The sequence below is a fragment of the Myotis nattereri genome (genome assembly GCF_964212035.1).
Source record: "Myotis nattereri genome assembly, chromosome: 1".
NCBI lineage: Eukaryota > Metazoa > Chordata > Mammalia > Chiroptera > Vespertilionidae > Myotis > Myotis nattereri.
In genome coordinates, this window is record NC_138075.1 from 129,750,033 (window position 1) to 129,765,367 (window position 15,335).

Sequence of the window (15,335 nt, forward strand, 5' to 3'; positions counted from 1 at the left end):
ACAACCCAAAGTCACACAACTCAGTCTCTGACACCCCCTGAGTCCATCCCGACCTCCTTAAGAGATCACAAAACACCACGGGCCCACACTCCTTTGCAATAAGTAGCTCCACAGGGTTTTGAACAAGGATTCAGGACGATGGGCTAGTACATTCCCCAGGCTGAGGCCATAACGAAGGGAGGGCTTGACCCAGGGTAGATGGCATCTGTGGGCATCGTGGGAGAGGGACTCAGCACAGGGAGGGCACCCAGAGGCCATCCCCTCAGCTCTCTCCCAGAGCCACACAAAACAGTCTCCTCACAGGACTCCCAGGCCACTCTGAGCCACCCTTTCTTCATAGGCCCAGGGTAGGTGGTAGGAAGGATACTTGTGTGCTGGCCCTTTACGAGGGCTCCTGTTTTTCTAGCAGACTCCCAACTCTTCCTGGAGGACAGAATCCCTTCTGATTTTCACAACCAGCTGTCCTGTGGGCTCCTCTTCCAGGCTCTGGTTCTCAGGGCTGGGAGCCCAGCGCGGGGTTGAGACCACATGCTCCTCAGGGGACCATTGCACTGAGACATGCCTCTGCATTCTCAGCCACCACAAGTGGATGCGAGGACAGCCCTTTTTGGGTCTCTGTCCTTCCTGCCAGTGTAGCTGAGGCTTCGTCTGTAGATCCTTGGTTATAAGAATGATATTCAGATAATGTTCAGTTGGTTATTCAGGTTAGTAGTTACATAATTGAGTTGTAATCCCAATCTGGTCCACAGAGGAAGTGAGTGTAACTTTCACCTCTTTTGCCTCCACTTTGGATCACCCTAAAATTTCTGAAATGCACTACAGCGGCTCACTATTTAGGATATGGTGAGGTGAAATATTTTAAGTGAGGAAGACTTTGTAATGTTAACATTTAGCTACTAATTTATTTCTGATAGATTTAACATCTAATGAATTCTTTGATTTCAGTAGTGTTACAGTTAGGTTTGAGGGCACATGTTTTTATTTTAATTTAGACCAAGGCAAGTTTTTCTTTTCTTCTTTTTTTTTTACTTTTCAGTTACAATTCATTGATTTGGGGGAATAGGTAGTCATAGACTAGGAATTCTAACCGTTAATTTTAAATTACATTCTAATTTTTCTTTGTCCATACTTGATTACTTAAGGATAAAGTTATTTCAGAAACACATACCCCGACAGCAAAGACATCTAAAAATCAAAGCAAGCATATTTGTCTTCCACCTTTGCATCTGGAAAAAATGACTCAAGAATCACAAATAAATAGGGCATGTGACAAAGAGGATACATCGGCATATTCAGGACACCCTTCTGTGCAAAAGGAGGAGGAAATAGGCATCAAACAAGGCACATTAGAGCAGAGGAAGAACTTACAACTTTCCAAAGATGAGTCAAAGCAGAGGTCACATGAATTTTCTGTAAAATTCAAAATGACGGAGTGCCCTGAGGAAGAGCCACTACGTGATAACTCTAAAGAAGGAGCAAGCTTAAGACAAATGCCTTCTAATTTGACAGGTAAAATGCTTGATTGTGAGGGGAAAGATGCATTTGGAAAGTCTGTCTCTGCAGCATTACAAACATTTCCTGAAGGAGAAGAAACCTCTCTCAAAATTGTTTCTCCATCTCATGCAGACCCTGGGTCCCCGGAAGACTCTCCCTCATCATCATCCTCTGAGCTTTGTTTAAGAGAAAGGAAATTACACTCTGGAAATGATCACAAACCTGACGCTGAACATGTTTTGAACAAAAATGAGGAGAGTTTTTATAATGATACAGAAAATAAAAAAGAAAGACACCCAGTAGTTACGTCTGAAGTGAGAGAAGACCAAGACTTTGCTATGCAGATGACAAAAAATATGAACCCAAATACCACGGATTGGAAATTAGGCATCAGACCTACACATCAGTCCCGTGATCCGAAAAGCCACCTTGAATTGCAGTATCCCTGCTGCAATGAAATCAGACTCATCATTGAAATAAAAAGCCACGATATGTCTGCTGATACAAATGCTTATAAGGAAATAAAGCCAGATCAAGACTTGTTCCAGAAGCCATTATGTGCAGATCATTGCCGTGCTAATTATTGTAAAAGCATGGACTCTAAATTAAAAGATGAGAGTTCCTCTGCACTGCACAATGACAGAACACCTGGAGTATATGTAAATGAAAAATTACAAAGGATTATGAATGAAGTAGACATGTACAAAGCAGAGCACCTGGCGTGGAAAAGAGAGAAAATTCAACTTCAAAAAGAGGTAGAACTTCAGTTGCTGCTACTATTTGTTTTTTTCTCTTTATCAATTCTCTGATCCATTCTGATTTTCCACTTCTGAAAAATATATTGTACGTAAAATGAGGTTGTTTAAATATGTAATTGTGTGTATAATTAGAATCTGTCAACTAAGTAATAGTTTAGGAAAATATTCTTCTCTTCTTTAATTGACTTAAGTCTCTCTGTCAGCCTTCCCTCTGAATTGGGCAACTAATTTAGCTATGTACCATGTGACCTATGTACTATGAACCAGTGAAAAGTATGAAGGAAATTGTTTAAAATATGTAATAAGTACTATGCTGTTGCTTTTTAAGTCCATTGGCTTAAATTTACATCACATCCCATAGCTCAGGGAGTATGGCTCATGGTGGAGCATTGACCCATGGAGCAAGATGTCTTTGATTGGATTCAGGGTCAGGGCACAGTGTGGTGACTGGATCTATAGTAGGGAATGTGCAGGACGAATCCAATCCATGTTTCTCATCGATGTTTTTAACTCTCTATCCCAGTCCCATGCTCTCTTCCTAAAATCAAATTTAAAAAAATTGAATTTATGTTGCATCCCAGAAACAATAAAATGGAAGGAAGCTATGACTGAGAGAAGGGATATGAACAAATATCCCCAGCTAAACTCTCTATTTTGTGCTGTAGTGTGCAGTCTTCTACAGTTTACTCAAAACCTTGACACTTAGAATTCTAATATGATCGCTTCAAGATATTTTTATTTCATTTTTGTTAACAGTTTACATTCAATATTATATTCTATTAGTTTCACATGTACAGCATAATGGCTAGATAATCATATACTTTTAAAATTGGTCTCCCCAATATTTCAAGTACCCACCTGCACCGTATATCATCATTGCAATTTTATTGAGATATTTTAATAACAAACATATATACTTCCACATGTATTTTTTATCACCACGCTCAGATGTGTTTGTTGAGTCAAAGCTTTACATTATGTTGTTTACTAAAGTGTGGCACTGCCATAAAAATAAATGAACCCTTGCCATTTGTGACAGCATAGATGCTAAGTGAAATATGTCAGACAGAAAAACAGAAGTCCCATATGATTTCACGAATATGTGGAATGTAAAGAGCAAAATAGGTTAACTAAGAAATTTATGAGAGACTCATAGATGACAGAAATCTGACTGATGGATGTGAGAGAAAAAGGGGTCAGTAGACTGGGCAAAAAATATAGGGATTAAGAAGCACAGAATGGTAGTTAATGAATAGTCACAAGGATGTCAAGTACAACCTGTGGGTAACGAATAATGAAAATACATCCTGCATATCAGATATTTACATTACAATTCATAACAGTAGCAAAATTACAGTAATGAAGTAGCAACGAAGATAATTTTATGGTTCGGGGTCACCACAACATGAGGAACTGTATTAAAGGGTCGCAGCATTAGGAAGGTTGAGAAAAACTGGCATAGAGAATGTAGTCAATCATCTCTCTCTCTCTCTCTCTCTCTCTCTCTCTCTATATATATATATATATATATATATATATATATATATGCCTAAGCGACCATCATAATAGAACAGATGACCGAACAGTCTGCGTGGGACGACCAGGCCTACAGGGGGTGCAGTAAGGGCAACAGGGCCAGCAGGAGGGTTAGTGAGGGGCAACCAAACAACCGAGCAGCAGGCTGTGTGGGGCAACCAAGCCCACAGCAGGAGCAGCTGGGGGAAACCAGGCTGGCAAGAGGGGGCAGTGAGGGGCAACCAGACTGGAAGAGGGGGATGGTGAGGGGTGACCAGGCCGGTGGGGGTCAGTAAGGGGTGACCAGGCTTGCAGGGGGGTGCAGTTGGGTGCAGCTAGGGCAGCAGGGGGGGGGGCAGTTGGGAGACCAGGCCTACAGGGCAGGGAAGTTGGGGGCCATTGGGCTGGCAGGGGAGCAGTTAGGTGTCAATCAGGATGGCAGGCAGAAGTGGTTAGGGGCAATCAGACGGGCAGGCTGGCGAGCAGTTGGGAGCCAGCGGTCCCGGATTGTGAAAGGGATGTTCGACTGCCAGTTTAGGACATCCCCTGAGGGGTCCCAGATTGGAGAGGGTGCAGGCTGGGCTGAGGTTACCCACCCCCCTGTGCATGAATTTCATGCACTGGGCCTCTAGTATTGTAATAAGTATGTATGCTGCCAGGTGGGCACTTGGAATATCAGGAGGATCACTTTGTGAAGTATCTGATTGTCTAACCACTATGCGGCACAACTGAAACTAATACAAAAATGTTGAATGTGAAATGTAATTGAAAGATTAAAAATATAGAAATGTAGAATACCTTCCAAAAATAAAAGCATGGCAATTATCATTTTGACATGTATGTATCATATAGGTCACATAAGTTATTTGCCATAAACTCAATATTTGTCTCTAAAAGAGAACCTGAGCTTTGAGATGGAAAAAAAATTGAGACATTATGCTCCTTTATAAGAAAAAGTGGATGAGCCTTCTCATTACATTAAGGCATTAAATTACTTTTCAAAAGTCATACTTATTTTACCTGGTTAATTTAATAAAATTTTTTGTTTATTTATCTGATTCAGCATTATAGAATTATGAGAGGCCCCAGTGCACAAATCCGTGCACTAGTGGGTCCCTCAGCCTGGCCTGCGGGATTGGGCTGAAACCGGCTCTCCATTATACTCTGAGGGGTCCCAGATTGCGAGAGGGTGCAGGCCAGGCCGAGGGACCCCACTGGGTCATGACTGAGGCCGGGAAGGGACACAGGAGGTTGGCCAGGTAGGGAGGAACTGTGGGAGGGCTCCAGGGTATGCCCGGCCCATCTCGCTCAGTCCCAATGGCCGGACCCCAGCAGCAACCTAACCTACCGGTCAGAACATCTGCCTACTGTGGTCAGTGCATGTCATAGAGACTGGTCAACTGGTCAACTGTCTGCCCCCTGGTGGTCAATGAACGTCATAGACAGCGGTTGCATGGCCTTAGCATATCATTAGCATATTTCACTTTGATTGGTTGAATATCCAACCAGATGACCAGACACTTAGCATTAGGTTTTTATTATACAAGATATCTCTTCTTTTGGTGCCATAAAATGGTAGGTAATGCATCTTTAGAAACTTTGGACAGATCATTAAACCTTGATTTCCGTTATCAGTAAATATGGGCTAAAGTAAGTAGATAACGACTTGTATGTCCTCTAGCTATAAGATTTTATAGTGATTGTATGTAACGTTAGGGGAGCATTACTCATTTTCCAGAATTATACATTAACCAACAATCCATTGGTTTCACTCTACTCCAGTGCTGTGGTAAACTGTGGTTCATATATTTTATGAATACCACCACTTTTTTTGATGCCCTCAAAGATCTTAAAGAAAAAATAATTGTAAAAGGCAAGAGGGGAAGGAATAGCTTCCTGCAGAATGAGGATAGCTTCCTATTTGTTACTGACGCACAATGTCACATTTGTTAAGTCTGGTGGGTAATGCAAGACCCAGGTGGGAAAGACAGAGGAGGACACATTTTGCATTTTTTGTCCTTTTACTTCTCTGTCTCTCCTAGATAAATGGGGTGGGGTAGGTAAGGTAACAAAGTGTGGGTGTGATGTGAATCGGTGCACAAAATTAAGACAGCTCTTTTAAAACTTTTGGAAAATTCTGCTTCTTTACTGAAACAGAAATGAAGCAGAATTTTCAACAATTTCAATGACCTCTAATGATAAAAATAAACACACAAAATATTTTTATTGATTATTTTTATTCTTAAAATATTTTTATTATTAAAGTCATGGCAATTAAACTAAAAGCCAAACGATAAAATTAAAGAAAACACAGTATTTTTAATGAATAAGGTAGTAACAATATCCTTAATATCAAACTTTCATCAAAGGCTGAAGAAGAAAAAAAGAAGCAGAAAAGCAGTGAAAGGAAAGTGTCAGGAAACATGTATAATGCTGCTGCTGATGACAGTGATGGAAGGAGTCAGAAAAACAAAGTTGAACAAACTGATAAGCAGCAGCTTCCTGTTATGGGGAGCAAAGATTCTGATAGGTAAGCCTACAGCAGTATTTAATAATAGGTAATTACTCTTTTCCTATAAAACAAATTCCAATTTGTGCAAATATTCATGATTAACAAATTTTATATTTTTACTAGGGAGATTGATCCTTGCCTGGTAATCAGAAAAAATGTAAATCAACAAACAATAAGATACCATTTTTTAAATTTAAAATGATAAATATTTTATTTAAAAAATAACAACCAGAACTGGCACATGAGAGGAAAAGGCGCTCCCGTGCACTACTGGTACCTGACATTGGCACACCTTTTTCTAGGATAATTGAGTGAATTTTGGAATTTCAAGTATGTCATTCCTTTATCCCAATAGCTTCACTTCCAGAACTAGATCCTACAAGAAGACATGACTTGGATATACACACATGTACAAATTCTAAGGACATCAATTATATATTATTATGTATATAAAACATAAAGTAGGTCATTATAGGTAATATAGATGTATATATAATGGCAAATGTTAAGGATATATAATATACGTTTATGCATTAAGGATACTAATACAAATGTTACATATATACATATGTATAAGAATATTTATTATAGCATTGCTTACAAAAAATTGTAGGTAGTGTAAATACCTATCTATAAGGTAATACATTATTATACACATAAAATAATGTGGTATGCAGCCACTGGAAAAATGGGGGTAGTTCTGGTCTACAGTATACTAATTGTTTCACAATGTACTTGTACTTAAAGCATTGGGTTTAATGTCATGTTCTAAGCAAATTTTGTGAGAATATTTTTAATATCCATTCAGTTATAAAAGGAAGTTATATGCTACACTGCCACTCTACTTTGTTTCCACCTAAGTTGCTGGTTACTAGATATTTGTGTTTTATTCCTAATATTGGGCACTCAAATTAATCTGAAAGCTGAGGGATTTCACAAGGCAATTTATTCCATATCTTACATAAAAACTTCAGCATATTGTGAAAAACCTATTAAAACACATCAGGGGATTAATCTGCTAAGTGAGGGGCTGACAGAGCTTTTCTCTAAAGTGCCAGATAGTTAAGTTAGTGTTGTGGGCTTCGTGAACTATGCGGTCTCTGAAGTTAATCATAGACACTAGGTAAAGGAGTGGGTGTGGCTGTGTTCCAACAAATCTTTATTGACAAAAACAGGCTCTGGGCTGGATTTGGCCTGCAGGCGTTCATTTGTTGACCTTTGCAATGTAAACCAAGGTGCTCCTAATGTAGTGAATCTTCTGTTTGAAAAGTACCCTGCACACGTGCCTTTATCCTTCATTTTTAAGGAGAATACATTTCAGTATGCACCACACACAATTTTTCAACACAATTGACAAAAATTCAGTTTATAAAGTAAGAATATTACCTGCATGTTTCCCCCTTTATTTCTATTACACAATTTTAATATGACTAATTACAGTGTGCTTTGTACATTTAAGTAGTGTCACATATTCTAGGATTGGATGATTTTCATCTAGCAAGAAATCCTTCTGTCATCTTTGTAAGCATGAGAAACATCACCATCAGATTATGTAATCTTATAGAACTAGAAAAATTTCATGGGGTTTCTTAGTTGTATAATTTGTGAATTTGTTATGTAACACCTAGTCTGGCATGTTTTAAACCATGTAATATTATAGGTATGTAATGAAAAAACTCTTAAGTATTACAAAAATACTTTATGATCATTATGAAAGGATTGAAAGCTACAGGTAAACATGAAGATGAGATCATCCAAGGTCATGCCATTTAGTATAAAGTCCTTAAAAGCACTATCTATACTCACTGATTCTAATTTCCCTTCCATGCACTGTTGAGGCCACTCTAGTAATTTTTAGTCCTAACTCATCTCCAAAATGGTTTTTCTCAAGATTAGTACTTGTTTTCCCTCTAATAAATCTAGACATCATGTTTTAGACCTGGCTTTACATAACCTATCAGCAATATTTGACCCCATGGAAAACTTTGTTTTCATTTAGCTTTTAGGACTTTGAGTTTTCAGAGGGTGAGAACACACTCACCTAGTTTCCCCCTTGCCTGCCTAGCCTGTCCATCTTAGTCTGTTTGGTTTCTCCTCGTATCCCACCTTTTACACAATCAGGTGTCCCGGGATTCAGTCCTTGGTCTTTTTTTCCTACCAAAATTGACTTTTACTACCTTGTATATACGAATGATCTTCAAATGTATATTCCCAGCCAAGATCTCTCTCCTTAATGCCAGACCTATATATCAAACTGCCTGCTTAATAACTCTTTTTAAAATATATATATATATATATATTTCAGAGAGGAAAGGAGAGGTTGAGAGAGAGAGAGAGAAATATCAATGATGAGAGAGAATCACTGATAGGCTGCCTCCTGCACATACCCTATTGGGGATTGAGCTCAGAACCTGGGCATGTGCCCTTGACTGGAATTGAACTTGGGACCCTTCAGTCCGCAGGCCAACTCTCTATCCATGGAGCCAAACCAGCTAGAACTTGATCTCTCTCTCTCTCTCTCTCTCTCTCTCTCTCTCTCTCTCTCTCTCATATCGCTATTGGGTGTTGCAGACTTAAGATCTCCAAATTTGATCTACTGATAGTCTTTCTCACATCTACCCTTCACGTGGTCTTTCCTATTTGAGTAAATAACAGCTCTTCCAATTGCTCTGACAAAAACTTGGTGTCAGCCTGTCTTTCTCTTTGTCTTAAACCTCACATCTATTGTGTCAGCAAATCTTGTCAGATTACTTTCAAAATACAGTGGAACCTGGATATAAGGGACTCATTCAGGCAAGGGGTGTGCTTTAAAGATGAAAATCAGTTATATATAATAAAGTAGGTTTTCTGAGTGTGTATGTGAAAAAATTGACAAATTAGTTTACCTGTTTTTACATATATAGACACATTTGTATAATTAAAATTAAGTAGATATGAAAAGTTTCATTTCAAAGAAGAGTTTTCCAAACACATTATTGCTTATATATTCACCATAGTTTTGAGACTGTGTAATAAGTATGGAATCTAAATGGAAATAACCATTTCACAGAAAATACATTTTAATTATATTTAACTAAACAAATGAGCAATGTTCTAAAAACAAAACAAAATTTAAATTTTATAAGAACAGGAAAAAAGTTTTCCTATTTAATCATCTTTGGATAATGATATATACAGACACTCCTGTTGAGGTGTCACTTTAATATTTGATTCTGAGGGGCTTGCTTTAGGTAATCCTGCTTTGAAAAAAACGATCTAGCTTGAACGTTTGAAGTCTGCTATTTTTATTATTAACTCCCTAATATTTTGAAAATGGGTAAATGAAGTTGAATTTTATTATCCGATGAATTGTCAATAAATGTTATTAGATCGTGGAGATGAGATCCAAGCACTGATAACTTTATGTTTGGGGCATGTTCTTTCTTCTTCCTCCTTATCTTCACTTCTACCCTCATCTTCCCAGGTCATCAGCTCATCTGCTATTTCACTTTCAGCCAGTGTGGTACCCAGGGTCACCTTCATCTTCTTCTAACCACTGTAAAACATCTTCCTCAGCTACTTATCCACCAATATTCTGTGTTGTCCCACAGTAATCGGTAACCTCTACACCTTCTAAATGCAAGTCTCCCTTCATTGTCAAGTAAATTCTTCCAACCAGTTTCTAATGTTTGCACTTCTTTTCATGCTGCAGCAAAATTGCTGATTTTAAACAGTAACTCTTTAAAATGGTAAGTTTTGTAAGATATACTGTCTTCTTATATGTTCATCATTACCTTCATTCTGCAATACAAGCACTACTTCCTCTAAAAATTTTTTGCAATATATTCATTTGGTTGCCAGAATTATCTTTAAAGGTTAAGGTTGGAGTGATGTGTTTTAAGGTACATACATAATTTTAACTTTATACTGAATGGATCTAGTAATGTGTGCATCCTCCAGTCACCGAGAGTAAACAAATGCACACAACTGGGGCGCGGCTCAGTGCACATGGGAATTGGCCGGCATATGTTAACACTTCTAAAGAAAGTCACTCCACTTGCCAACAGAACCAATTCCTAGGTGCCATGTGGTGTAATCATGTCCTAATCATTTGCCAAACATTGTTTAGGAACGGTGATTCTTGGATTTAAATATGCAGAGTATAGTTGTAGATAAGTGGTGAAATTACTACAGTGGTTTTACAACATATGGCCTATTTGATAAAATTTGTCAAAAATAACTGTGAGTTAATCACCAAAAAAATAAATCTGTTAATTTAACTATAAGCAAATCTTGGTTAAAAGCATTTTAATTTAATGAGGTGTTAATTTTCACATATGACATACAGACCAGAAGTTTTATCTGTTAAATCTGAAGTCTGTTAATTCAAGGTCCACAAAAATCCAGAGTTTACTGTATATCCAGAATGCAATCACATCTTCCAGGTCAGGTCACTACCGTCTGCTATCTAGATTAGCTTAGTAGTCAATTAATTGATTTCCTTCCTTCCTTCCTTCTTTTTTCCCTCCCTCCGTCCCTGCCTCTCTCCCTCCCTTTTATTTTTATTTATTTTCTTTCCATCAATTCTAGTCTTTTGTTCAATCTAAACACAGTTGGACCTATTAAAAGGTAAGTCAGATTGTATTGTTTCTCTGGCCAATACCTTCTAATTGCCTGTTTCACTCAAAGGACATGAGTCCCACAGGCCTCCCAACTGGAGATTGAACCCAAAACCTGGGTAGGTGCTCTTCCATCAGCTATGTTCAATATTTCATATTCAATAATTAGAGACTTATTTTTGAAGTTTGGGTCAAGAGGAATTGTTTAATAATTGCTCTCAAGAAGATCCTCTTAAATGTGTTTTTATTAATTTTAGAAAGAGAGGAAGGGAAAGGGAGAGAGAGATAGAAACATCGGTTATGAGAGAGAATCATCAATCAGCGGCCTCATGCATGCTCATTACCAAGGATCAAGCCAGTAACCCTGCGTGTGCCCTGACTTTGAATTGATCTGGTGACCTCTTGGTTCATGGGTTGATGCTCAACATTGATGTTTAGTGTTTAAATATTTAGTTTTAACCAGGAGAGTGATTTGTATAGCTATATATAGATTATAATTTTATTTTAATCCTCACCCAAGGATATATTCTTAATGATTTCAGATAGAGATAGAAAGAGAGAGAGAGAGAGAGAGAGAGAGATATGAGGGAGAAACATCAATTGGTTGCCTCCTGGTATGCTTCCCATCCAGGAATTAAACCTGAAACCCAGGTATGTGCCTTCATAGGGAATCAAACTGGCAACTTTTGGTGTATAAGATGATGCTCCAATCAACTGAGCCACCCAGCCAGGCATTTTTGTACTTTGTGGATGTATATAATCATGATATTCTTATGCATGAATTGATTCCATAAAAAAGTAATTATACTTTCCTGTTGGTAAATTTAGCTTTTCATTTAAGATTAGATGAAAAAGTTACCAAATAATTTCATTTTCAAAGAAAATCATAACTAATTGGGTTATTACCATTTTCTAACTATATATATAATGACATGCAGATATTTTATTTTTTTCTAATTTTTCCCCTGTTTTATTGAGCTATAATTCACACGTAAACCTGTATATTTTGAAGGGATACAGTGTGTTTATTCCATGCACTTTTATGTTCTTAAATGATTACCTTAAGATTCTTTGTTCGCATTTCCATTACATCACATAGTTACCAATTCTTTCTTTGTGGTGAGAACATTTAGATCTACTCCCTTAGCAACTTTCAAATATATAATACAGTATTGTTCACTATAATCACCATGCTGTACATCAGACAGGGTTGAATCCTATATGAACATACATGACATTTACTTAAATAATGCTGGCAATATGAAAGAGCAGCAGGTTATCCAAGAAAATCTATTTTGCACCCCCACACCATACGCCAGCTGCTTATATGGGGTAGAAAGACAAAGATTACATGGGGAAGTAGGCAGAAGAAATAAGAATGGGTATGATCCAAATGCAACAGAAATGGGTATTACAGGCATGGGGAAATAGGCAAAAGGAATAAAAATGGGTATAATGGTAAAGATTACACCAATGAAGGCTGGGACTCCATTGTTTCATCAATAAGGTTGTTAATCTTTCCATGATACAGGTAGTTAAGGAGGATGGCCCACATTTCCAGGTTAACTTCCAAGTGCAAAGGGACTGGGGGGAACTCCCAGCCAGATGAGGGTATGATTTCTTTAATCAGAACAAAACAATCATGGTTAACAGAGCATGATTAATATTTGTTATAACTATAGCTAGTCTCTACTATTCTATTTTTTCCCCTACCAGTAAGATTTCCTTCGTTCTCTTTTCCCTGGCAAAATTCCTGTGTGTGTGTGTGTACATATATATGTGTGTCTGTACACACATCATATATAATAAAGTAGTAATATGCAAATTAAACCTCACACCCTCACAAGATGGCTGTCTACGGCCAGGCTGGCAGGGGGGTTAGTGAGGAATGACCAAATGACTGAACAGCAGGCTGTGTGGGGTAACCAGGCTGGTGGAGGGGCCATAAGGGGTGACCAGGCTGGCAAGGGGGCCAGTTAGGAGTGACCAGGCCAGCAGTGGGGGCAGTTGGGGGTGACAAGGCCAGCAGGAGTTTGCAGTTGGGGGCAATCAGGCCGGCAGGCGGGTCAGTGAGGGGCAACTATGCCAGTGACGGGGGGCAGTTGGGGGTGACCAGGCTGGCAGGAAGGTGGTAAGTCGGGGGGTGACATGGTCAGCAGCAGGGGCAGTTAGCGGTGACCAGGCCAGCAGGAGGGAAAGTTAGGGGTGATCAGGCAAGCACACAGAGGCAGTGAGGGGCAATCAGTCCAGTGCGGGGGCAGCAGTTAGGTGCAACCAGGCAAGCAGTCAGGCAAGTGGTTAGAAGCCAGAGGTCCAGGATTGTGAGAGGGATGTCCAACTGCTGGTTTAGGCCCAATCTCAGGGAGGGATTTTTCCCCAAGGGGTCCCGGATTGGAGAGGGTGCAGGCTGGGCTGAGGGGAATCCCACCTACCCCCATGCATGAATTTTGTGCACCAGGCCTCTAGTTTACTATATAAACATACACATACAAGTGCAGTCACATACTTAATACACACACATATACATACAAACAGACATACATACATACCACATCCTCTTATCCGTTCATTTATTGGTGAACACTTAGTTTATATATCTTGGCTATTGTGAATAATGCTGCAGTGAACATGGGAATGCAGCTATCTCTTACAAGCGGTGATAAAAAGATGTATGACTGTTCTCTAAATATTTGTTATATCCATTGGTCTAATGTTTGGTTCAAGTTTAACATTTCCATCTCTTCACACTGAGCTTTTAAGTGTCTTAAGAATGAATTGAGCCCTGGCCTGTGTGGCTCAGTTGATTGGAGCACCATCCCTTATACTAAAAGTTTATTAGTTTGATTCCCAGTCAAGGCATATACCTAGGTTGTGGGTTTGATCTCTGGTTTGGGTATGAATGGAAGGCAACCAATCGATGTTCTCTCTCACATTGATGTTTCCCTGTCTGTCTGCCTGTTTGTCTGTCTCTCTTTCCATTCCCCTCTTTCTAAGACCAATGAGCATATCCTCAGGTGAGGGTTTAAAAAATTAAGAAAATGCATGAATTGCGTCTCCTGTAGCCACCATATAGTTAGGTCTTATTATAATCCATCAAGACATTCTCTACTTTTTTTTCATTTTATTGAATTTATTGAGGTGCCTCTGGTTAACAAAATTATACAGGTTTCAGGTGCAAATTCTACAAACACATCATCTATACACTGCATTGTGTGTTCACTGCCCCAAGTCATCCTATGCCTTTGATTGGAGAATTCAATCCATTTACAAAGTAACTTTTGGCAAGTAAGGACTTACTAATGCTATTTAGTTGTTTTCTGGCTGTTTTGTAGTTGCATTGTTCCATTCTTCCTCTCTTGCTGCCTTCCTTTGTGAACTGAAGATTTTCCATAGTGTGCTTTGATTCCTGCTCTTTATCTTTTGTGAATCTGCTGGAGGTTTTTGCTTTGTGATTACCATGAGGTTTACATAAGACATCTTACAATATAACGGTTTGTCTTATGTTGATTACATCTTTGCTTATATTTAACTGCAGATCTACCTTAAGAGAAGAAAAAGAGAAGAGACGAAAAGCTGATCTGTTATGTGAAAAAAATAGGGTGCAGTTAAGAAAGAAAGAAGAGCACTCTATTAAAGAAGTTGAAAAGAACCCACAACTTGAAACCAACATTAGAACACAAGCCATCACACTGGAGATTATAGGAGAGAATGAGGTAAATTTATCTTTGGGAAAAATCTCTTATTTCTAACAGTACTTCATCAATATTTATATCCCTGTCATTCCATGTATATTATTACATTTATAACAAACCAAAAGATGTTCTCATTCTAAATGGGAACTGTGACATTTATGAGTTAAATTATTCTTAATTTATTACTATCTTTGGCATCTAAGAGATGCTTGTGAATGTTTTCTAAATGAAGAAATGGAAAATAAATTGAGCCTACCCATTAAAATAAGTGTTATTTCTGGCTCTTGAAAAATGTTAACATATGGGCTAAATTGCCTTTATACTGTGATGGAACGAGTCAAATATTCATAAATAAATTTTATTTCAGAATACTGTATTTTTGCTCTATGACAAATGTAGCAATCACTTACAATTTTAGTTTTTCACGGAAAGGAACGATCCTTGTGCTTAAACAGGCTACTTCCTTTTCACAGCTTGTTTAAGGTACTGCTCTTAAGCTTTGGACTTTTTTTTTTTTTTAATGGAATGAGACCAAAAACTAAATGAAATGTGTCTCTAGGTTGTAGAAGAGCAAAATTACACTCAGAGGCAACCTTCTCCAGAACAGAATGCCAGAATATTACAAGATGGAATTCTGACTGAACACTTTTGCAAACCAAAAGTGATAGAAATAGCTCATAAGAAAATGAATTCTGAGGTAGTTTATTTAGTCATTTTCAAATATACCAGTATGTGAGTATGTGTGAGTTTGTATATATTTTAAAAA

At 38.3% G+C, this 15,335-nt stretch overlaps 1 protein-coding gene across 2 annotated transcripts in view; it reads left to right on the forward strand.

The window, feature by feature from the left end:
• The first annotated feature begins 737 nt into the window (after positions 1 to 737).
• The window catches only part of LOC308523103 (putative coiled-coil domain-containing protein 144C), a 36,153-nt gene continuing 21,555 nt past the window's right edge, over positions 738 to 15,335 (forward strand). The window contains exons 1-4 of one of the 2 annotated variants that reach the window (XM_081096778.1): positions 738 to 1,509; positions 1,627 to 2,249; positions 6,137 to 6,297; positions 14,413 to 14,590. In XM_081096778.1, coding sequence (XP_080952904.1) covers positions 1,236 to 1,509; positions 1,627 to 2,249; positions 6,137 to 6,297; positions 14,413 to 14,590 — 1,236 coding nt within the window. In that variant the 5' untranslated portion in view covers positions 738 to 1,235. Of the gene's footprint in view, positions 2,250 to 6,136; positions 6,298 to 14,412; positions 14,591 to 15,335 lie in introns of both variants that reach the window. The other variant, XM_081096777.1, reaches the window with a different exon arrangement.